We start from the raw sequence: 23,127 nt of genomic DNA, 5'->3' as shown, positions 1-23,127 counted from the left end.
TGTTTGGCCACTCAATTCTGTCCCTCCCATAGGTGCCTTCTGTATATCCTGATCACCAACTGGTGCCGCCGGCGGCTCCAGGCAGAATTGAAGATCGGCTCCTTTTGGGTTTTTTGGATCCACAATCTGAGCTTGAAGTTCCAGGAGGAGCAGCAGACTGTGGTGGGTATGGGGGATCTTTGGAGAAGTCACCAGAGGCAATTCTAAAGGCACTTCTAAAGTAGAAGCTGATTTTGTTGCTTTTCTTATCAAACTCCTGTTGTGCCATGAATGATGTTGGTGCCCTTGGTTGAGGTCAGAGCAGACCTGGTACCAAAGCACTCGCATGTTTATGCCTTCTGGGGAATGGCTCCAGTTTGGTGTAGTGGTTAAGAGCGATGGGGCTCTAATCTAGAGAACTGCGTTTGATTCCCCACTCCTTCACTTGAAGCCGGCTGGGTGACCTTGGGTCAGTCACAGCTCTCTGGAGCTCTCTCAGCCCCACCCACCTCACAGGGTGATTGTCGTGGGGATATTAATTATATACTTTGTAAACTGCTCTGAGTCGGTGTTAAGTTGTCCTGAAGGGTGGTATATAAATCGAATGTTGTTGTTGTTGTTAATAAATCTGATGCTAGTTCAAGGGAATTGGAAATGTTTTTTCAGTGCACTCCCTTGTCTTATTTCCGTGGAGCAAATGGTGGCTGGCATGCCAGGCTGGATCTGTGGGGCAGGGGGCACCTACCGAAGAAGGGTATGTGGCCCTCATCCTAGGCTATGTGTATGTTGTTTTAGGAAATTGACAAGATCTGGGTCTCCTGTAAGCTGTTGAAACGTGACATGCCGTAAGTATTTGCACTGTGCGCATGCAAAGTTTGGGTGTGTGCCCGTTGGGGTTTGTGTTAACCTGATTGTTTGAGAAGTTTTGCCTTCAGAGAACCCTTTCTGTGTCCATCTGTTTGCCACGGAGCTCCTAAGCATTTATATGCTGCTAAACGTGATGAGGTGTGTTTGGGGCACAAGTTGTGTCCACACAGGATCTAGTCTCCCTGAGATCACAACTAACTGTCCTCGTGGATAGTTTTAGGTGGGTAGCCATGTAGGTCTGCAGTAGCACAGCAGGATTTGAGTCCAGTGGCACCTTAGAGACCAGCAAGATTTTCCAGGTGTAAGCTTTCAAGAGTCAGAGCTCTCTTCTTCAGAAACGGGGAGCTTCGACACTTGACAGTTTATACCCTGTTGGTCTCTAAGGTGCCACTGGATTCAAATCCTGCTGTCCTTGTGACTCTGCATTACAGGGGTAATATTGGTAGTTGTGTCCTGTGGTCTTCTTGGGGTCGGTGATCTTGTCAGTTTGAAAACTGTTGCATCAACCCAGCCTGTCCCAATGCATTTTTATGATTTAACGTATCCTGAATATAGACGCGCCTTTATGTTGGTGCGTCTTAATGCTTTACCATCTGCAGTTTTGTCAGGTAGATACGCTGGTATTCCGTGCTCAGAAAGAACATGTAATTGCGATCTTAATAGTATTGAATCCATTGACTACATACTTTTAAGCTGTCCTGAATTTTAAAAACTTAGACAGGAGCTGATTTCCCTCCTTAAGAGCCCCGTGGCGCAGAGTGGTAAGCTGCAGTACTGCAGCCCAAGCTCTGCTCACGACCTGAGTTCGATCCCGGTGGAAGCTGGGTTCAGGTAGCCCGCTTAAGGTTGACTCAGCCTTCCATCCTTCTGAGGTTGGTAAAATGAGTACCCAGTTTCCAGGGGGAAAAGTGTAGATGACTGGGGAAGGCAATGGCAAACCACCCCGTAAAAAGTCTGCCAAGAAAACGTCGTGACGCAATGTCCCCCCATGGGTCAGTAATGACTCAGTGCTTGCACAGGGGACTACCTTTACCTTTTTAAGTAAGGATTCTGTTTCTCCAGCTGCCAAGACTTCCAGGCTGCTAAGCAATAAAGATGGTTGGGTTACATAGAGGGTCGCTAGATTTTTGGCTGCTATTATTGAAATATGGAAACATACAAAACAACTGCATAAACCTATCACTATGTGGTAGCTTCTCATTAACTACCTAAACTCTTAGTGGCTGTTCGAGACCACTGGGCTGAATGAACAGTAACAGAAAAGAAAGAAATCCCAGGGTCTCCATGGGAATTCAGGGCCACCGTTCCCTGTTTCCAGTGTGGTGTAATTATTAGTGTGTGTATTAGGTTCTGGGAGACCCTGGTTCAAATCCCCATTCCCCCTTGGAAACTTCCTGAACAATCTCAGGCTACTCACACACTCTGCCTAACTTGCCTCATGGAGTTGTGAGGATAAAATGTGAATCAGCACTCTGCTGGTTCGAATCCCACTACTGCCATGAGCTCAGCAGGTGGCCTTGAGAAGCCACTCCTCTCAGGCCCAGCTCCCCAGCTGTAGAGTGGGGAATAATAGTAACACTGACTTGTTCACTGCTCTGGGTGAGGCACTAACCGGTCTAGAAGAGCGGTATATAAGCACCATTGTTGTTGCTGTTGTTGTTAATTGGGAGTCCCTATTAGGGAGCTGAACTAGGAGGAGCATAAATGAAGTAAATAAATAATTGCTTAAGCAATGAAAGAAATTGCTGTGACTGCAGGGTGATGTGTGGCGATTTTAGTAGGCGATTGTGAGAAAGATGGTTGTGATTGTTCTTTCCCTCTGCTTCTTGTACAGGCGCTACCTGGCACTGTGCTTTGGAGAAGTGTGCATTCGTATGGACCTCCAAAAGGCTCCTGGGCTTCAGCCACCAGCCCCTGAAGTACCAGCACAGAATGATACTGAGCCAGGCAAGGCGCTATCCCTTGGGCCCTCTGTGCTGCGGATGCTTAGCCAGGTATGGGGCTCTGTGGTTGCATTTTAGCACTTCTGGGGGGTGGAAACCCAGGAGATAGGAGCCCAGGGCAACCCCCCCCCACACACACACACACAAATCTTGCCTGCATCTGCTAACCTCACTGCTGGAAAGAGAACCATAAGGTTGTTTCCCATCTAAATTCCATGTGTAGAAGCACAGTTTCCCTGCTCCTACCTTTTCCCTTGCAGCCAGAAATGCCCCCCAAAATGCCGCTCCAGGGTTGGGGGAGTTGGAGACTACCGCAGCAGGAATCAGCAAAAGTTAACCCTCTCACTTTTGTGCATGTGGATCTTTTCCTTGGGATCCAACCCTTACACTTTGGGTTTAAAATGCACATTTGAATGATTTATTTACAAAAAACTGGGCCCATCTACAGCTTAGGGAAAAAAATCATTCACTCAGATCTTTCTGGCCCTGGGCAAATACGTGGCTGTCCTCTCACACATATCTCAGACTTCTGGCCTCCCGGTAGCTTCTCTGTAGCTTTGACTCTTCTGACAGTCAAAATGGAAAATCCTTCTTGGTGGAAGAGAGAGTGACAGTAACTCAGAAACCACCAGGGCAAGAACTACCCCGTCTGCAGGTCAGAGGGCTATCAGTCTCAAGTGGAAAGGTTAGGGGACCCCTATATGTCACACTGCTGGGCAAGAGGCTGGGCTCTTTCCACATGGGTCCTCTCTCCCCCCCCCTCCAGCTCTTCTCAGTTCACGTGGATTCCATCAACGTCATGGTCCTGCACGTGGCGGCATCCGAGTCTCTGTGGCACGTCCAGATCACAAAAACCTGCTTCCTCCTGGGCTACGATGGCCGATGGTGAGTCCACCTTTGGGAGGGGGGGCAGCGGCAGCTGCATGCCTTGTAAGCAGCTTAGAATGAGAAAACTTGCCTGGGGCTTTTTTCTGGGATGAGCTGCCCACTGGGAAGAATTTCTGGACCCTGCTGAGAAGGCGTCTGGTTTCTTGATGCTCTTCTTCCCTACCTGCATTCAAAGTGCTTCTTGTTCCCCTCTCTCTCCCCTCAGGAGGTGAGCCTCCTTGGCCACAGGGCTGCCCCCCCCCCACCTCCGCTATAGTTATCTCTGTTTTATATCAGATGCCTATTGGGGCTGCCATAAATGAAGATCCAGAGGTTTTTTTGGGGGGGGGGATGCAGTTGCAGCCCCTGCTCTGTCTTTGTAGGCTTCCTTGAAAGAGGAAGGGCAGTGGCTTGCATTGGCTTGGGCAGGTGAAGTTCCTTAGCATTAGGGGGTCCTGTGTTTTCCCACTGCCCCTGGCAAGCTGATGGGAATGCTTTCGTATTGATGTGATGGCAGGCATTCGGATTGGAAGTCATTTAAAATGTACATCTGCACCTGTTTGGAGCTGGGACACTCTTAATAATAGTAATAACATTTAATTTATATACTGCCCTTCAGGATGACTTAACACCCACTCAGAGCAGTTTACAAAGTATGTTGTTATCCCCACAACAATCACCCTGTGAGGTGGGTGGGGCTGAGAGAGCTCTGAGAGAGCTGTGACTGACCCAAGGTTACCCAGCTGGCTTCAAGCAGAGGAGTGAGGAATCAAACCCGGCTCTCCGGATTAGAGTCCTGCCACTCTTAACCACTACACCAAAGTGGCTCTTCAGCAGGGAAGTTTGTCTTAGTTTGTTCGTCCTTTCTCTGCCTCTTTCTAGCTTCTTCCCTGCCCTAATCTAGCCTTCTTTCTCCTCCTAGTGTGGCCTGTGAGGTGACCTTCAGTCAAGTGAACAGCAAGGTGCTCAAGAGCAGCCAGCAGGTGAGATGGAGGGGGGTGGCAAGTCCTGTGGTGGCTGGTGCTGCCATTCGAATTGCACTTACCTGATCCTATGTTGTGCCCCCCCCCCGCCCCCCGGTTTGGATGGTAGGCTAAGACGGAGAGACAGTGACTGGTTCAAGAGGAAGATTTGAGACCATTAATACCTTAAAAACCAGCATGATTTTCAGGATATAAGCTTTCAAGAATCAAAATGCCCAGTTATCTGATGAAGGGAGCTTGGCTCTTGAAAACTCATACTGTGGAAAGCTTGCTGGTCTTTAAGGTGCTACTGGACTTGAATCTTGCTGTTCTATTGCAGACCAACAGGGCTACCCACAGGAACCTGGCTGCTTCAAGGTGACCCAGAGAGCTTTGCGGCCAAGTGGGAATCTTATCCCGGGTCTCCAGTCTGTCTGCTGCAAAGGGCCTTGGCTGGCTTCTCCTCTGGGGATTCTAGCATGGGAGGGCAAGAGGGGAAAGCGACTCGGGTTCCTGCTGTGATGTGTATGGACAGGCGAGTGGCTGGCAACTGCAGACCCTGACACATGCACCCTCTCCCCATAGGATGACGCTTGCCTGGCAGAGCTGTCCCTGGCACTCACCGTCTCCCTGGACGTCTGCATGAACAAAAGGCAGCTGCAGAGCGTGGCTGTCGAGGTCAGGGGCACACACGCCGAGCTGCACGAGGGGCTGTTCCTCAGTGAGCCTCTGTGGCGAGTAGGAAGCAGCAGCGTCGGAGAAGCCGCAGGTCAGGAGCTTCACCTCCCCTGCTTCTTGCCCCCATGGGCTGAGATGCAAACTGCGACTGGCCTGCTCACACTGGGTGAGGAGGCTGGCAGGCCAACACCACTTGCCGCAGCTGGCCAAGGTGCAGAGAAGCTTATCCAGGCTGGTTGCTCTTGGATGCAGCTGGGACCATCTAGCCCAGGGGAGAAGGTAGCAGGGCCACTCTCTGCCTTGGCTGCTTATGGAGCAGTACCATGTACCTTTCTGGGCTGCAAAGGGCCACGGCTGGCAAGCAGGAGTGTTCCACAACAGGAGTGGGCAGGGAGGCCCACGGATGGCAGTGGGGCAGCGGGGGACTCACGGGGGTGGGCAGGCAGGTGCCCATTCCGTCCACAGAGGCAAAATAATTGTGGCAGGGAGGGAAACTACCTTGCACAATAGTGTGACTGTTTTTGTTCCTGTTGCTTTGGGAGGTTGAGCCAACTGGCAGAAGGCATTCATTATTAGGGAAATGGCCAGGGGGCAAAGAGTTAAATCCGGCCCCGTTGCCCTGACCCACGTGACTGCTTTCTGCAAGCCAGTTCCGCGTCTGAGGATCCCCAGGCTCACGTGGGGTGCTTTCTGCTGCTGTTCATGCGAACACATGAAGCTGCCTTTGACTGTCAGACCATTGACCCATCAAGATTAGTACTGTCTCCTCTGATGGGCAGCAGCGGCTGTCCAGGCTCCTAGGTGGAGGAGGTCCTTCACATCACCTGTGGCCTGATGGTGTTAACTGGCGATGCCAGGGATTGAACCTAGCACCTTCTGCATGTAGAGCAGACACTCTGCCCCTGAGCCACAGCCCTTCCCTAGGAGGGACACCCTCTGCTTTGCTTGACTGTTGCTTTTCACCTGTTCCTAGATCCCCTGGAATCTCCTGAGCTGCAACCGTCGCTGACGAGTTTGGCCAGCCTGCAGTATGTGCCCTGCGGGGTGAGGGTGGAGCTGGAGAACACCAGCGTGGTTCTGTCCATGAACAGTCAGAAGAGGTAAGGAGGGACTGAGGGAGTTGCCCGTTCCAGGTGCCCCTGCGTCCCTCGTGCCCTGCCCTACTCGATGACCTGCCATCGGGGCTGCTGCGTTCATACTGTCGGTCTCCTTTGCCTTTGCTGCAGGCACCTCACCTGGACCTTAAAACGGATGCAGTTTGTGTCTCAGTGTGACAGAGAGCAGATCCCCCTCCGCAGCTTCACGCCCACCTGTGATTTGCCCCAGATGAGCATCGAGGTGGTGCTCGAAGGCAAGTGTGGAGTGGAAGGGCTGGACAGTGGGGAACCCCAGAGACGGAAAAGGCCTCTCTGCTCCCCCGGGTTGTTTCTTTTTTCAGCTGCTCCTGATTTGCTCCTCCTGGATGACTCTCTCTCTTCCACCAGGAACTTCCACAGTCCCCTGACCTGGGCCGATTCCAGACGGCCCCCCGCCTCGCGAAACGTCGCGCGTCGTCGCGCAGAAAACGCAAAATATCGCGGTTTCTCGCGCGAGTTTTGTGCGATGTCGCGCAAAACTAGCGTGAGAAAACGCGATATTTCGCGTTTTCTGCGCAATGACGCGCGACGTTTCGCGAGGCGGGGGGCCGTCTGGAATCGGCCCTGTATTATACCAGCAAAGCAGGAGGCCAGTCTTACAGTCTCTTAGTGAAACAAACTGATGTGATTCCGAGCCTGTCCTCTTGCTCAAGAAACATACCTTTGTGGCTGGATCATGCACACGTCCCCACTAATCCAGCAAGCATTTGGGGGGTCCCCTGGAAATTAGCCTGCCCAGGAATAGCGATTTCCCTTCTGGTCCCTCCCTAGGCTTGAGAGGCCAAATTTGCTTTTAAAAGGTGGGGCCTAGCCCCTTTTTTCCTGGAAGTTTATTTTCCCCCCTCCCCTGGAGGGATCGCTTTGGGTTCACCCCCCATGAAAAGTTAATGTTCTTAGCCACAGCTTGTTTATTTGGGGTCACAGTGTAAGAACAGCAACTAGTGAAGGAGTTCTTGGCCCAAAAATAGTGGGGGGCCTAGACTTTATAATAATGGGCAGCCTAAGGCTATAGAGCAGAGAAAGCTGCAGACAAATTGAAGGGTCCCCCTCCTCCCCACATTCATCTCGGCCCTTTCCCTTTCTCCCCCCCCCCCACAGATGGGCTGCTCCTCTCTCAAACCCGCCAGCGGATCGTGTGTCTCAACATGCTGCAGGCAAGCTTGCAGGTGAGCCCCACCCATACAGGGCTTGAATGCGGGGGCATGGCACCGAAGCTGCCAGAGGTCATCTGTCTGCCTGTCTCCTGCCCCTCCCAGTCGCAACACTGCCTTGCTTCCCCTTCTAGGTTATGGCCATAGATATCTCGGTGGCCGTGACGCTCAACACCTGCATCGTCCACTATCGCCACCAGGAGTTTTCCCACTGGCTGGCCATGCTTGCTTTAGCGCAGCAGCAAGCTTGGTTGCCTGCTCCGGCCCGGGGCAGCGGCATCAGGAGGTGAGTTTCACCCTGGCTCTGAGCCTGGCTGTTGCTTTCTGCTTGTCTGGCCATGAGGAACAGGCTTCTCTGCTGTCCAGAGGCCCTGGAGAACCTTGCCTAGGAATGGGCGAATGGAGGGAGGGGCTACGTGCACGTAGATGGAGCTGCCCGGGGTCAGTTCATCGAGCTCCATCTTGTCTGCTCTGGCTGTCAGCTGCGCTGCAGGATCTTGGGCAGAGCGTGCTGCCCTTTCTCGGCCCTTTCAGCTGGAGATGCTTGGGCTGACCCTGGGACCTCCTCCAGGTCAAGAAGCGCTTAGCCACTGAGCTGCAGTCGCTCTTCTTCCACGCAGGATGCCCCAGATCCTGGCAACCATCATCCTCAGTGCCTCAGTCTCCAACGTCAGCCTCTCCGTACAGCTGGGAGACATGCTTCCCTTTGCCTTGGGCTTCCACTCTGTTTCTGTAGGTGAGAACAGGTCCTCCCTTTGCTGGTGGCTGGAAGTCCCCTTTCATGCAGGAGGGGGTCCTCTGCTACCTCCCCGTGGCTTCAGCCAGAGGGGCGGGGGAAGTCGATGGTTCCTAGGAAGTTGCCACGGGTTCTCCGTCTGACTGTTCTCTCTGTCTGCCGCTCAGATTACCAGCACCTGCGCCCACAAAGCGTACACCAGCGAGCCGTACTGGTGGTTGACCACTTCTGCTGGCGCGTGGGGGCTGACTCGCACATCCAGCGGGCCCCACACCCCCCCAATATGCACGTGTGGGGAGAGGCCCTCATTCTCGACTCCTTCAGTGTGCAAGTGAGTGAGAGGGAGAGGCTGGGGGGGGGGGGGTGTAGTTTAGCCGGATTTGGGGAGGGGAGAGGTCTCTTGCACATTCCTAACCAGTTGAGGTTGATGGATTATTTGGAAATCCATTGCTGCTGTTTTGTCCCACCTCTCCTCCAAGGAAGGCAATGGGCACGGAAACGTTCAAAGGCTCTTCTTCTTTATGGGCTTAAATGTTTGTGGGTGCTTAATGCTGGAAAAAGAGACGGGTCGTGTCCCCTTGTGCAGGCATAGAACACTTATCCAGGGATGGGCCAATTTGACCATTTTTTGTTATGTTTTGGTTCCATTTGTTGTTGTCATCACCTGTTTTGGTTTTCCTCTGGCTGATTCCGCACACATTGGATAATGCACTTTCAATGCACTTTATCAATCGTTTGAGGTGGATTTTTTGTTCCGCACACAAAAAAATCTGTTCCAAATGATCTATAAAGAGGATTGGAAGTGCATTATCCAACGTGTGCGGAATGACTCTCTGTCTTGCTACTTTTGTTGATTGGCCATCTTACACCAGTGATACCAAAACAGCATTGAAAATGTGTTTAATATTAATAGCGGAATTTAGGAAGAAGGGAAGAGTAAGTTGTGCAAAAGTAAAAATGCTCTGGTCAGTTTCTCATAAGGGAGAAAATAAACTGAAACAGGGATATTTGGATTGAATCAGTCAGCTCATATTCTGTCCTGGCTAACCATTGCAGCTAAGTTTATTGGAGTGTGTATATTGGAGTGTGCAACCATGGTTCTGTAGAGGATTAGCAAGCCCTGGTTTGTGTCAGTCATGCTTATAGCTAGCATCTTCTGCCACATCTTCAGCTTCTCTTCCTTTGAAGCAACTAGTATGTATCTTGTGCATCTCCCTATGCACCCACATGGGGTGTGCATGCATGCACACATGCGTGGGGGAAGCATAGCTTAGGTTGATAAGCTAAACAATGTTTCATGTCCTAATTTACAGGCGTTACTTAACTGTGCTTTTTGGCATTTGGTGGTTGTAATGCTTAATTGCTGGTTGAGGAAACCAAATAGTTGTTAAACGGTCATGGTTCAGGCAACAGGCTTATGGTTTGCTGTCCAGTTACTGCACCAGACTGCATAAGACCTTGAGTAGTTTGGGAAGAACAGCTGGGTGGGGGGAAACAAGAGACCCAATTCTGTGTCTTCACTCCTGCTGTGGTCCCACTGAAAGGTCTTGGGCCGCGAAACTTCTTTCACAGCTTTTCATCTGCAACACGAGATTGGTGAATTATCTTCCCCCAAAAAGCTGTTGAGAGGATGGCAGATGTGAATGTTATACACACTCGTCATTATCCGGTGCTGGGCAGCTGCTCTTGTAGGTTGCTTTGGAGCATGGGCAGGCCATCCAGCACCGTTTCCAGAATCGTCTCCTTCTCTAGTGAAATGTCCATCATACTTTGCAGGGAAGCTACAACCAACCCCTGGGCACTTCCAGTGCCCACGCAGACACCCTCTTCTTGGACTGCACCCTTCGTGGCCTGCAGGTGGAATGTTCAGACACCTGTTCTGAGTGCCTTTCCAGAATCCTGTCGCTGTTGCATCCCAGGAATGTGGTGACCGAGGATTCCCTGGAGGCCCTGCACCCATCCCTGTCAGAGGACTTTGGTATCCTCTGGAAAGTTGATCTGAAAGTGGAGGACGTTAACTTGTTCACCTTGTCTGCCCTTGCTGGTGAGTTCTCAGGTGGGCTTAGGGTGGGGGATCTCACCTCTGCCTCGCAAGACCAAGGAGTCTTCCCAGATGGAAGTGCCTGCAATGATGATAGAATGATATCTGCTGTGCGAGAAGGTTGCTACTGAATTTCTCTGCTTTCAGAGCATTAGTTGGTATCTTGTATAATTCACGTTACATGGTTTTAAAAATAAAAAATAAGCCCACTGAGCTAAGTAGAACCTCTGTGCTCAGCAGCAATCTACCTCTGGTCACCAAATACAGAGAACTGTCAACTTCACCTAGAGGCCCTCGGGCCGCATGCCTAGATGGGTCTTTCCAATGAGACCTTTTTTAACAGCTTCCTGCCTTGCAGTTCGTCCCCAGTTTGTAGCCTTGGCAAACTTCCAATGAATGTGATTTCCCCCCCCCGCCCCCTCTCACCAGGGGCTGCAGAGGTGCGGCTGGATACCCTGACCGTGCTGGGCAGTGCCGAGAGCTGTACTATCTGTGTCCAGGGGGTGGCGTTCGCCCTGGTGAAAAGCGTCACAGAAAAGATGCAACCCTGCTGCAAAGCGCCGGCCATCCCACACCCCGTGGCTGGCATCTCTGCGTTATCCCTCACCTATCGCAGCAGCATCTGTTTCCTGGAGGTACGTGCTGGGAGGCTCCTCCCCATTCTCACTTCCGTGGGAGGTGGAAACAGTGGAATCTGCAGGCCAGGTTTTTGGGGGGGAGCCTCCAAAGGGTGGGGCCAAGGCAGCAGGGGCCCTCTGCTGACTGCTGTCTCTCCAGGTGCAGTGTGGAGACAGCCTGAGCGTCCTGTGGAGCCCCTCGGACCACATGTACTTGTTCCAGCACTTCCTAGCTACCCTGCAGTGTTACAGGATGCTGCAGAGCATGCTGTCGCCACAGCCCCTGCGTGGCCCAGCCCTCGAGGACATAAACGGGGCCTCCGTCACAGAGTGCTTTCCCCCGAAGAAGCTCCTCAGCCTCGCGCTGGAGCTGAGCTCCCTCAAGGCGACGGCCTTTGTCTCAGAGACCCACTACCTGAGCCTGGCGGCCGAACGGGTCCAAGTGAACCGGCACGGCGCCTCCCTTCACGCCTACTGCCCTGGACTAGTGGCCGGCTTCGACGGCAACGGCATCTTTGTCTTCAAGGAGGTAGAAGCGCAGGCCCTGCCCGAACTGGAAGAGATGATCCTGCACCGTGGGCCCTTCCCCTCGCTGACCTCCTTGAGGAACAGGGTCTGGGTGCTTTCGTGCGCCAGCATGGCGGTGGAGTTCCCCTACCAATATGACTTCTCCGCCACGCTGGACGAGGCGCTGGGCGTGCAGAAATGGCTGAAGGGACTCCACTATGCTGACCGGGACCTCAGCCCCGGACCGGCCCTCCCACCGGACCTCCTCCTCAAGGTCCAGCAGTTCTCCTGGGTCTTCCTCGATGATGTCTTTGAAGTGAAGTTGCGGGACAACTACGAGCTGATGAAGGACGAGAGCAAGGAGAGCGCCAAGCGCTTGGGCTTGCTGGATGCCAAAGTGGCAGCCCTGCGCAAACAGCACGGTGAATTGCTGCCGGCCCGCAAGATCGAGGAACTGTATGCCTCTCTGGAGAAGAAGAACATTGAGATCTATATCCAGCGCTCCCATCGCCTCTACAGCAACACACCCATGCGCAAGGCCCTGCTCACCTGGACGTTATCTGACCTAGAGCTGGTGGCCCTGGCCGATGAGTCCTTCCACGGTGCCGAACGTGTTCTCCAGCAGGTCCGGGAGCTGGACAGCGTCAGCCCCTTCCCGCCTGAAGGCCTGGAGCTTGTTACCCACTGGTGCCGCATGGTCAAAGGCAGCGTCAAGACCTTCCTTGGTCAGTGCTCCGGGTGGGGACTTAACTTGCAGCCTTTATCTGATGTATTTATTTAATCACATCTGTATAGAAAAGGTGGTTCCCAAAGCAACATTTGGGAATGAAGAGCTGCATAAGACTAGATATTCCTTAGGAAGGGACTTTTGGGCAGGAGCCGAACTCAAGCCCAAAGGAACGATTCCTGGCTGCTTTCTTTAGTGGCTTTATCAACGGCAGGTGACGGGGGAGGGGAGGGGCACGTTCTTAGCTGGATCTGGATTCAGTCCCACATGCCTGGTTTACTTCTGGCTTTGCTTTTTAAAGGGCCTTGGTGGTGGTGGTTGGGCTAGCCAATTCCCTCCTCCCTGGAGACCAGTATCTGTGCAAAGGGCAGCAGTCACAAGCAGCACTCCTTAGCACTGTCTTCAAACTACAGCTCTTAGGATTTTTGGGGGGGAGGGGGGAGCCACGACTATTAAAATGCCTATAGAACTGGTGTAAGGTTATAGTACAGCGAAGTCCCAGAGTGTCGTCAAGGAGAGGCATAGGCAGGCAGTGCATCTGGAGGCTGGATTTGGGGGCTGTGAAGTGGATGGAGGAGCCAAGGATTTTTGCCCCTCATCCAGCAGGTCCAGGAGGTGGGGAGAGAAATAAGGCTCAAAAGATTTAGAGATGCAACTTTTGTTTTGAAATAGCAAGAACTATGAATCTGATCATAACTTCCTTGTGGAATACGATTAGTTTTTCAAAGCAAGTTTTCGACTCGTGGCAGTGACGCAGAGCAGGCCATCTTGCATTCTCTGTCCCCACTGTTTGCTTTTTTCCCCTTCAGTTGACCCCTTGCCCTTCTTTCCACATTGACCCACAGTGCGTATACGGGACTACCCCCGGTACTTGTTCGAGATCCGCGACTGGAGGCTCTCTGGCCGACTGGCTGGAGCCGAGCAACGAGGTCCGCCTTGTTCTCGCCGACGGCAGGTGCTGCAGCTCGGGGCCCCGTGGGGCGACGTGGCAGTGGAGAGGAACTTGCCCCCCTTGAAGTTTTTCCACGACTTCCACTGTAAGTCACCAGGAGGACACAGGCGCACGCCCGCATGGCAAAGCGGAGGTCAACTTTTCTGGCCTCTGCCGCATGAAGGACGATGGCTAGCTGGTGGGAAGAGAACGAGCGAGGTTTTTTGCCCCTGTGCTTAAGCAGTGCTTTCCCCCATTTGGCACAGCGGAGGTTTTCCAGTACACCATTGTATGGGGGCCCTGCTGGGACCCTGCGTGGACGCTCATTGGGCAAGCCGTCGACCTGCTGACCAAGCCCTCTGAGGACCCCAGCGCCCCGCTGCCGTGGTGGGACAAGAGCCGCCTGCTTCTCCACGGCAACTGGCACATGGACATCGAGCAGGCTAACCTCCACCAGGTGGCCACGGAGGTAAACCCCGGGAGCAGCTGAAGTCTTGCAAGCGTCGGCTGAGCTTTGGCCTTTGTCCCATTCTTGTGTTTGGCTTTGCCCTGCCAGGACCCTTACAACACCACGGAGAACATGCACTGGGAGTGGAGCCACCTGTCCTTCCACTGGCAGCCCGGCCAGTTTGTCTTCAAGGGAGACCTGGACGTCAACGTCCGCACAGCTTCCAAGTGAGTCAAGGGGCGAGGGGAATTCCTTGCGGCGGCCTCTTTCGGCTCGGGGATGCCATGAGCTCACCCACTGCTGATCCGCTTGTCCCGCAGTCCTCCTTATGGCATTTTTCCCTTATGGCCATTGCCTTGTTTGTTTATAACACGTGAAAAATCCGTGGCCGCCTGTATCAAAGTACCAGCAGCCACCATAGGGGGAGGAAAAGTGTGGGGACATCACTGATGTAGAGGTATGGGGAGAGGAAGGGCCAGGTCCTACGGCTAAGGAGGAGAGATGGGCGAACACTGGGGGAGTGCCACATGCCTCCTTCCCGGCCCGATTGCTGCATCCAAAATCTAATGTGGGTAGCCCCAAGAGCTTGGCAGGATTTCTAAATGTGCAGAGGGCCAGCCACGGGGCACCAGCCTGGAGACTTAACCAGGGTAAATTTCCCTCTTCCTTCCCCCAGATACGATGACTGCTGCTTCCTCCATCTGCCTCAGCTATGCATGACGCTGGATCTAACGTGGCTGTGCCACGGGAACCCCCATGACCACCACAGCGTGGTGCTGCGCTCGCCAGAATTTTTGCCCGAGGTGCCTGTGGGCCAGCAGCACGACTCCTATCGGGCTTTCCGCTCCGAAAACCTCAACCTCTCCATCCGCATGGACCTGACGCGGCACAGCGGGGGTGTGTACCACTGCCTTGTGGACACTGTGGCTCTCCTCTGTAGCCATAGATGCTTTGGGGGGGGGGTTATGTCCCCTTTTTTAGTGAGGGGGCAAGCAAATTTTGACTAGGGGAGCTGCTGGATTAATGGGCTGTGCGGCTTCAGGGCAAAGGCTGCTTAGCCAGTCTTGTGTGGCCAAATGCTGAGCTAAGAATTGCTCCCGGGCAGTGTCCTGAATTCAGATGCCTGGGCATGGGTGGTGCGGGCACCTGGACTCCGCAGTCATCAAGGACTGGGCACGAGCCCTTTCTTAGGCACTTTGGAGATCTTCATCAGCCTCCCCTTTCTGTGTTCCCACAGAGCCTTCCCAGCCCCGCATCCTGCTTTACAGCAGCACCCTCCGCTGGATGCAGAACTTCTGGGCTACCTGGACCAGCGTCACCCGGCCCATCTGCCGCGGAAAGCTCTTTGGCAACATGAAGCCCAGCAAAAAGAAGCTGGGGCAGCACTACCGGCAGCTCTCCTTCACAGCCCTCTTCCCCAAGCTCCAGGTGAGGCCCAGGGAAGGCTCCTCTTTCTGGTGCCTTCTGCCTTGCCGGATTGCCTGGCTGGAAACACAACAAAACCGGGCGTCTGCCCACCCAACCGGAGGTACAGTGAATGAGCAAGGAACAATAATCTCGCTTAAAGAGAAAATCGTAGGATATTCATACAATGTAAAGTGCCAAGTGCATCAGATGAATTAAACCCATCTTGTAATCAGTCACCTGGTTGGGCATCAGGCCCTGCCTTTGCCGGCGGCTGCTTTGCTCTTCCCTCGGATGCTGCCCTGACTTGCACACAAGCAGTTTCTGGGAAGTGTGTAATGGCCAGCTTTCCTGGCCGGTGGACCAGCTGAGATGCGGGGTGCTGCTGCTGCACCTGTACCCAGCTGGGGCTCTGTGGTTTTCCTGCTGCAACATCGAGTGATTCCGCACACATTGGATAATGCACTTCCAATCCTCTTTATAGATCATTTGGAACGGATTTTTTTCGTGTGCGGAATAAAAAATCCACCTCAAATGATTGATAAAGTGCGTTGAAAGTGCATTATCCAACGTGTGCGGAATCGGCCATTGTCAACATACCTCTTCCTGTTGTGGTTGTAGGGGTGCTTACCTGCATTCCTGGATTTATGGCCAACAGGGACCTCCTTTGTGCAAACAACATACTGATCCAACATCCTTTCTGGGGCGGAAGGACACTTCTCCCTTCCTGCCATGTAAGGAAGGACTATTAAACTAATACCTTTTCCTCTTGGGGCTCTGCGTTGACTTCAGTGGGGACATGTTTAGTTACAAAGAGCGATTTTCCCATCTGACCTGCTAACTCTTCCCCCATACGCTGATTTTTTTAAATTAATGTTTGGCATTTCCCTGTCTGAATCAACTGTTGTGCTCATTTATTCACATGCATTTTATTTGTTATTTATTTACTCGATTCATACCCTGCCTTTCTCCCCACTGGGGGGGACTCAAAGTGTCTTACATTGTTCTCCTCTTCTCCGTTTTATCCCCACAACAACAATCCTTTGAGGTAGGTTACCCCGAGAGCATATGGCTGACCCACAATCACCCAGCAAGTTTCTATAGCAGAGTGGGGATTCGAACTTGCATCTCCCAGATCCTAGTTGGATGCCGTAACCGCTATACCCCAGTGGCTCTCCTTCTGTTGCTGCTTCACCTCATCATGCCCCTTTGAAGTTACAATGATTGTAGAAGATGCTGGTGACCCCCCTACACTGTTGCTTTATGTCATTGTAGGGAATTTTGTGGTGCTGTTATTCGGCCAGTGTTGCTCCAAGACAGTGTTGCACTGTTAACTCTGCCGTTCCCGAGGAAGTCTTCAGATGGTAACTGGCTGGAGACAAAACCCAGTGACGACTCCTCTCCTTACTTCCCTAGGTGCATTATTGGGCCTCCTTTGCCCAGCAGCGTGGCATCCAACTAGAATGCGCCCAAGGGCATATCTTCACTCGTGGCACCCAGCGGCTCATCCCCCAGGGTGAGTGGGCAGAGTTGGGAGGAAACGGGTTTAAGACAATCTCCCGTGGCACACCTGGCAGCAGTCTTGCTTTAATGGAGCCCTTGTCCACAGCGGGCACCGTGATGAGGCGGCTCATCTCCGAGTGGAGCATCACCCAGATGGTGAGCGACTTGAGCCTGGTGACGGTGCATCTCATGGCCTCCACCTGTGATGAGAATGCCGACCACCGCCTTGACTTGCTGGTCAAGAAGACCCACCTGCTGAGCCTCTCGTCCCTCACATACCAGCGCCACAGTGTCCGCACTGCTGAGGAGGTACTTTCCCCCTGTTTGCTGGCCGAGGTGATGCCAGGACAGGACAGCCTTCCCAGGAACTGTCCCAGACGTAGGCGATCCTTCTTCTCCCCCACCCCCCACCTAGAGTTCTCTGGCTGAATCAGCCTGAAGCTGTGGAGGAGGCAGAGCAAATTGAGATGCTCCTGAGCGCTTCAGTGGCTCTGGCTTATCGTTTTCCAGCTGATACTTGGGCTTTCCAAGCCGTTTGTTTGTTTGTTTGTTTGTTTGTTTGTTTGTTTGTAGTCTGCCTTTTTTACTGAGACTCAAGGCAGACTACATAATGTAAGTCAATAATATCTATAGCTGGAGCATCCAATAAACAGAGTAATAGGGTTTGGATAGCACAAAATTCAAAAACGAGCAGAAATCTGATACAGAGCTAAAAATTGTATGTGGCCTTGGGGCGGGGGGTGGGGGGTCGGAATGAATGAATTACAGCAAGAATGCAAGATGGGGACTGCTGTTGGGGCAGAAAGAGCTGGAGAAGGAGGCTGAATTCTTATCCTTCTGGGGTTAAGGAAGTAGACTTCCTTCCTTCGAAGCCCTTCAGGCAGGAATGGCAGCTCTCATGCTGAGTTGTCCAGGATGTCTTTGCCGTGATGCCTCTCGTCCTGCCCCCCAGGAGTTGTCCACCCGTGATGCCGATGATACCTTTCACACGCACCAGCTGCAGCTGGTGGATCTGCGGGCCTCCTGGACCACCACTAACCGAGACATTGCCTTTGGCCTCTACGACGGGTACAAGAAAGCAGCGGTGCTCAAGCGCAACCTGTCTACTGAGGCAATGAAGGGCCTCAAGATCGACACCCAGCTGCCTGCCAAGAAGTTCAAACGGGGGCCACCCCCTAGCCCCCAGCCTCCACTGCGTGCCAACAGCAACCGGACAGAGAGAAGCCCCTCTGGAGGTGAGCAGGGGGGGAGCCTTCCTGGCAGTCAAGCTTACAAAAGCGAGCCCCTTCCATCCTTCTAGGCTTGAGTGCCTGAGGTTTGGGGGGCCCCTCCATACATGCCTTTGCAGCCCGCAGCCTTATGTGGCCTAGATGATTCAGGGACGAGATGGGAACGAGGAAAAGCAAAATGGGAAGATGTCCCTGGGCTGAATGAGTGGGCATATGCATGCACAAAGCAATTTTTAAAGGTAAAATCGAAAGACGGAGGGGCAGGAGGCGGTCAGGAGGAGAGGGAGGGATCCTCCGATGGGACGGCTCAAACGAGAGTAAAGGGCATTGTGTGATGGGATGCGGCCTTGAGTTCCATGAAAGGAGACTTGGATATGAATGTGAGAAGTAAATGAATTGAATTGTTTTGTAACGAGCTTTCGCCCGTGTCTGAAACTAAGCTTCCACTAGCCAAAAGAAAGATGTATCTTTTCTTTTGGAAAGCTTTCAGCAATTAGTTCTCAGGCCTGTCAAACAGATAAGTTCTTTGAACCACCTGTTTATCAGTACATTTATTTATATAGGGTTCAATATTGCTTTGCAACTCTTTATCAAACACACAGACACCTGTCTAGAGTTTATTTCACTTTATTGAAAATACACCCTAGTTTTTTAATGAAGCAAGTAATCAAAATATAAATGGCTAATAATATAAATCCTATAAAAGCAGAACACAGAAAGGCAATAAGAAATAAGTTTGCTAACATTTCCTAATAAATTCCAAGTTTAACATAATCAAAGTTTCTATGAAATGCATAGGTAAAGTTCTCACCTAAATTCTCTCAAGAGATTTCTTCCATCAGAGCTCTGCCATTCTATCTGAATTTGCAATTTTATAAGTCATCATATGCAAATATTTAAGGTCTATTCACGTGATAGCACAAACAAACAATAATTGGTCTGATGCTTCATTGAATATTCATAGTTTCTTTTGTATAACCTTCCAATTAGTAAAAAATTACGTTATACTCAAACTTGCAAAACAAAACTATAAATCTTTGAGAAGTGTCAGAAAAAGTTGAGAGATCACCATTGGTTGAATCTCTGATAGAGGAACATTAATCTCGTTAGAGTCCACTATTTTAATTAACTGTCAAAAGATTAAAGCACACCTGTTAGAATTACCTAACACAGAGAAAAAACACACAGACGGTTCATGCAAAGTCTAAAAGTTCATCTAGAATACAAGTACATGGCATAGTATTGTTCAGTATTGATTACTGTCGTGTGCTTTTATCTATATTGGTGCAACAGTTTAATGTGGGTGCTACACGGGACAACTTGGGCCCTGGGTGTGGACTGCACAAGCCGCGTGAGGCTCATTGAGGGACCCCAGTGGCTGTCTTGCTCCACCAGCCTGTGTGGGCCTCCTGCAAAGCCCAGCCCCCCCCCCCACTGCTCTCCTGCCAGTGTTTCACTTCTAGGTCATTTACCTAGCCACAATCCACCTCACCTGCTTCCTTTTCCAGGTGCCTACATGCTGCAGAAGCTCATTGAAGAGACAGACAAGTTTGTGGTCTTCACGGAGGATGAGTCAGGGGTGAGCGAGCAGCTCTGTGGGATCGCGGCCTGCCAGACGAATGACATCTTCAACCGCAACTGCCTTATCGAGCTTGTCAACTGCCAGGTACCCACCCGGGGCACCCTCTCCTCGCACATCGCTTTGGAGAGCAAACTGAAAGCTTGCTCTTGGCGTGGCACGACCTGGGCCAGAGGACAGGGCGGGATGCAGAGCGCATCATCGCCTGTATGAGCTTCCCTGTTCCCTGCTATTTTGGGTTGCAAGAAGAACGGCGATAGTTCAGTCAAAAGGGTCTCTTTAGCCCAGAACAGATTTTTGGAACGCGGCAGTTCAGTTCTCTAGCTGCCATGGCTCATGAACCTTGATGTGCAGAGTCTACTTTCAAGCTTTGTGTCCTTTTTTAAAAAGAAAAGAATGATCCCTCAATAAATCTTTGTCTTTAAAGTGCAAATGGAGAAGATAATAGGGGCTCAGCTATAGGTAACTCCTCCCAACACGGAGAATGTATTTGAAGTAGAAATGGATGAAGCAGGATGGATATCACTTACAGACCTCACGGGTTAAATACATCATCCGTCTTAAGTCGTTCTGGAGTCTCTGTTTGCTCTTGAGCCTGGACTGCAGCAGTTTTTAGTTCTCATCATAGTTAAATGATTAATAGAAGATAAAAGTTAAATTTCTACAGAAAGCCATCTTTAGTATTATCTCTTGCCTCAAAATGAAATAGTCATTGGTTTAAAATAAAAATAAGTAATTTAAAATAACTAAGCAGAAACAGGATAAGACGGGAGAGAGAAATAAACACCTGCTGCTCTTAACCACTACACCAGTTTGGTGTAGTGGTTAAGAGCAGCAGGACTCTAATCTGGAGAGCTGGGTTTGATTCCCCACTTCTCCACTTGAAGCCAGTTGGGTGACCTTGGGTCAGTCACAGCTCTCTTAGAGCTCTCTCAGCCCCACTCTCAGCCCCACCCACTTCACAGGCTGATGGTTCTGAGGATAATAAATAACACACTTTGTAAACCATTCTGAGTAGGCATTATCCAGAAGGGTGATATACAGGACCCGTTTCGAGGGGGAACGTGCAGGAACACAGTTCCGGTACCCCAAAGAGGTCACGTGACAGGTGGCCCCACCCACCTGACTCTCAGCCATTTTGGGCCCATTTTGGCCTGGATTGGGGCCGAAATGGTCCAGATCGGCCCTCTGATGGGTGGTGGATCACTCTCCCGCTCAGCAGCAGACCGATCCTGACCATTTTGGGCCCCTTTTCAGCCTTTTTTTGCCATTTTGGGCCCAATTTTGGCTTTGAATAGCCAGGATTGGGTCTGAAACAGCCAGGATAGATGATGTTGGGGTGTGGCATATGCAAATCAGTCATGCTAATGACACACTTCCAGTGATGGCAAGGGGCATGTCGTATGCTAATGAGTTATGTTAATGAGTTCCTCCAGCTCTTTTTCTACGAAATGACCCCTGGTGATATATAAATCTGCTGCTGCTGTTGTTGTTGTTGCTGTCTTTAAGTTGCCCTGGTGAATTTGCCCCTTTTCTACAACTGACCAAGGGCTCTCATTGGGATTCATTTCCTTTTCAACACCCCACCCCTCCCCTTATGCTGGTGGCCCTTGCTTATACCTTCCAGTTTTGGTAAATGCTATGTGAAAGACACCTTCCCTGTGTCGAGTGGCGCGGAGGGCGATCTAAAGTCCCCTCAGTCTGGAGATCAGGGGGTGGGGCCACTGGCCATGTGACCATTTTCAAGAGGTGCCGGAACTCTGTTCCACCGCGTTCCCGCTGAAAAAAAGCCCTGCCCGTGTCCATTGTAGACCTCTGTTTCCAAGAGAGAGGAAACCACATCTCAGCTAATGGGGAGATGCTCCTCTCATGATACTCTTGGGGGGGGTCTCTCCTGCTGCCCAGATGGTCCTTCGCGGAGCAGAGACAGAAGGCTGCGTGATCGTCTCCGCTGCCAAGGCCCAGCTCCTCCAGTGCCAGCATCACCCAGCCTGGTATGGGGACACGCTCAAGCAGAAGACCTCGTGGACGTGTGGGCTGGATGGGATGCAATACTTTGCCACCACCGAAAGCAGCCCCTCTGAGCACGAGGACGTGCAGCTCTGGCTGGAGGTGAGCCCAAAAGGATGGCGATCAAGGGGATTGTTTCATCTGGGGCTTTATTTCTAACATCGGCCAGCTACGTACTTCTTGAAAAATATTCAAGCAGAAGCATGAAGGCAGCAGCTGGTGCCGATTCCTACTATCTGTGGCGTTTTGAGGAAATGCTGCCTCTGAATAAACGATCGTAAGAGCTTAAGAAGCATCCTGCTGCACTAGAACCTAGTACGATATTCAGTTTCTGACAAGGGCCAGCCAGAGGCCTGGGGAAGTCCACCAAGGAGGTGATCTTGCCCGGTGGAATCTGGTTTTCTTGGTGCTCACACATCATGTGGGCCCTTGTTGTAAGAGGATGTGGAGGCATACCTGTAGGCAGGCAGTTCTCTCAGGGCTTGTTCCTCCTCTCCCCCGCGTTGCTGCTGCTGTCTCCTTCGAGTTCCTCCTGTCTGTCTGTCTGTCTGCAGGTCAAAAACATTGAAGAGCACCGGCAGCGAAGCCTGGACTCTGTGCAGGAGCTGATGGAGAGCGGGCAGGCAGTGGGCGGGATGGTTAGCACCACCACAGGTCAGTGCGGCAACGTGGGCAGGCCCAGGCAGAAGAATTGAGCCTGCCTGACCCAGGGGGGACATCTTTTGTCCCAACCCATCTGGCAGCCCATTCCCACAGTCCCAGTCTAGCAGGTTCCGTCCCTCTGGGCCTTTGGGTTGGACGCCCCGCCCCCCCCGCCAGGAGCTCAGCTGTTAATTCTCCGTCCGCGCCTTGCTTCTCCCTAGACTGGAACCAGCCACACGAGGTTCAGCCAACGCAGCAGGTCCAGCGGATCATCTCGCGATGCAACTGCCGGATGTACTACATCAGCTACAGCCATGACATCAACCCCGAGCTGGCCGCCCAAATCAAGCCCCCTCAGCTTCCTCCCAATCCGGACAAGGACGACCTGCTCAAGAAGCAGGAGGGTGCGCTATGGCGGGGGGCAGGAGGACGCATGCCTTGGGGTCGGCCCCTTGGGTTACACAGACTGCTCTTCCCTCCCTGATGGATATCAGGCAGGGTTGGGGAGAGGAGGAGAAAGATGGTGCAGGGCACTGGGAGAGCCAGAGAGAAAATCAAGGGGAACGGATGGATCTCATTCAGAATGGCCTTTTTAAAACTTTTTAGCTGGGGCACAGAGGCCAATGGCCTCCTCTGTTGTTATCCCTCTTCCCCACCAACTGGCACTCAGAGAACCCGGGTCTGAACATGGAAGTTGCTTTCAGCCACCACAGCTACTAGCCATCGCTGGCTCTTTCCTATTCCCATTTTAAAACTGGCTGACCTAGTGCTTGTAAGTCCTGTGCCTGGGAGCTACAAGTTAATAATGTATTGTGTAGAGAAGATAACATCAGTATCTCTACATGATGGGGCCCAGTGAAACTGTGTTGTGGTTTTCCCCATATGCACTGCAAATTTTTTTTAAAAGATTGCATTCAGTTAATAGTCCTTATAAAGGTTTAAAAGTTATTGTTACAACTGCCTTTCGGTTTTCTGTTTTAATCACAAATCAGTTTAGTGATTCCGCACATGTTGGATAATGCACTTTCAATGCACTTTATCAATCATTTGAGGTGGATTTTTTGTTCCGCACACGAAAAAATCCGTTCCAAATGATCTATAAAGAGGATTGGAAGTGCATTATCCAATGAGTGTGGAATATAATTCCAGTTAAAAAGGTGTCCTTGCAAA

At 51.7% G+C, this 23,127-nt stretch overlaps 1 protein-coding gene across 1 annotated transcript in view; it reads left to right on the top strand.

The window, feature by feature from the left end:
• BLTP2 (bridge-like lipid transfer protein family member 2) overlaps window positions 1-23,127 on the top strand; it is a 30,900-nt gene that overhangs the window by 1,248 nt on the left and 6,525 nt on the right. Inside the window, exons 2-28 of the mRNA XM_055001475.1 lie at window positions 33-162; window positions 775-824; window positions 2,681-2,840; window positions 3,556-3,674; window positions 4,579-4,639; window positions 5,204-5,387; window positions 6,270-6,396; window positions 6,523-6,647; window positions 7,531-7,598; window positions 7,718-7,869; window positions 8,204-8,319; window positions 8,487-8,650; window positions 10,096-10,363; window positions 10,790-10,995; window positions 11,138-12,209; window positions 13,057-13,248; window positions 13,409-13,611; window positions 13,699-13,817; window positions 14,267-14,487; window positions 14,828-15,018; window positions 16,411-16,510; window positions 16,604-16,806; window positions 17,450-17,732; window positions 19,235-19,392; window positions 21,211-21,417; window positions 21,870-21,969; window positions 22,179-22,361. Coding sequence (XP_054857450.1) covers window positions 33-162; window positions 775-824; window positions 2,681-2,840; window positions 3,556-3,674; window positions 4,579-4,639; window positions 5,204-5,387; window positions 6,270-6,396; window positions 6,523-6,647; window positions 7,531-7,598; window positions 7,718-7,869; window positions 8,204-8,319; window positions 8,487-8,650; window positions 10,096-10,363; window positions 10,790-10,995; window positions 11,138-12,209; window positions 13,057-13,248; window positions 13,409-13,611; window positions 13,699-13,817; window positions 14,267-14,487; window positions 14,828-15,018; window positions 16,411-16,510; window positions 16,604-16,806; window positions 17,450-17,732; window positions 19,235-19,392; window positions 21,211-21,417; window positions 21,870-21,969; window positions 22,179-22,361 — 5,162 coding nt within the window. The remainder of the gene's footprint in view (window positions 1-32; window positions 163-774; window positions 825-2,680; window positions 2,841-3,555; window positions 3,675-4,578; window positions 4,640-5,203; window positions 5,388-6,269; window positions 6,397-6,522; window positions 6,648-7,530; window positions 7,599-7,717; window positions 7,870-8,203; window positions 8,320-8,486; window positions 8,651-10,095; window positions 10,364-10,789; window positions 10,996-11,137; window positions 12,210-13,056; window positions 13,249-13,408; window positions 13,612-13,698; window positions 13,818-14,266; window positions 14,488-14,827; window positions 15,019-16,410; window positions 16,511-16,603; window positions 16,807-17,449; window positions 17,733-19,234; window positions 19,393-21,210; window positions 21,418-21,869; window positions 21,970-22,178; window positions 22,362-23,127) is intronic.

This window comes from Eublepharis macularius, chromosome 17 (assembly GCF_028583425.1).
Source record: "Eublepharis macularius isolate TG4126 chromosome 17, MPM_Emac_v1.0, whole genome shotgun sequence".
Taxonomy (NCBI): Eukaryota; Metazoa; Chordata; class Lepidosauria; order Squamata; family Eublepharidae; genus Eublepharis; species Eublepharis macularius.
This window is presented reverse-complemented; position numbering and strand designations above follow the sequence as displayed.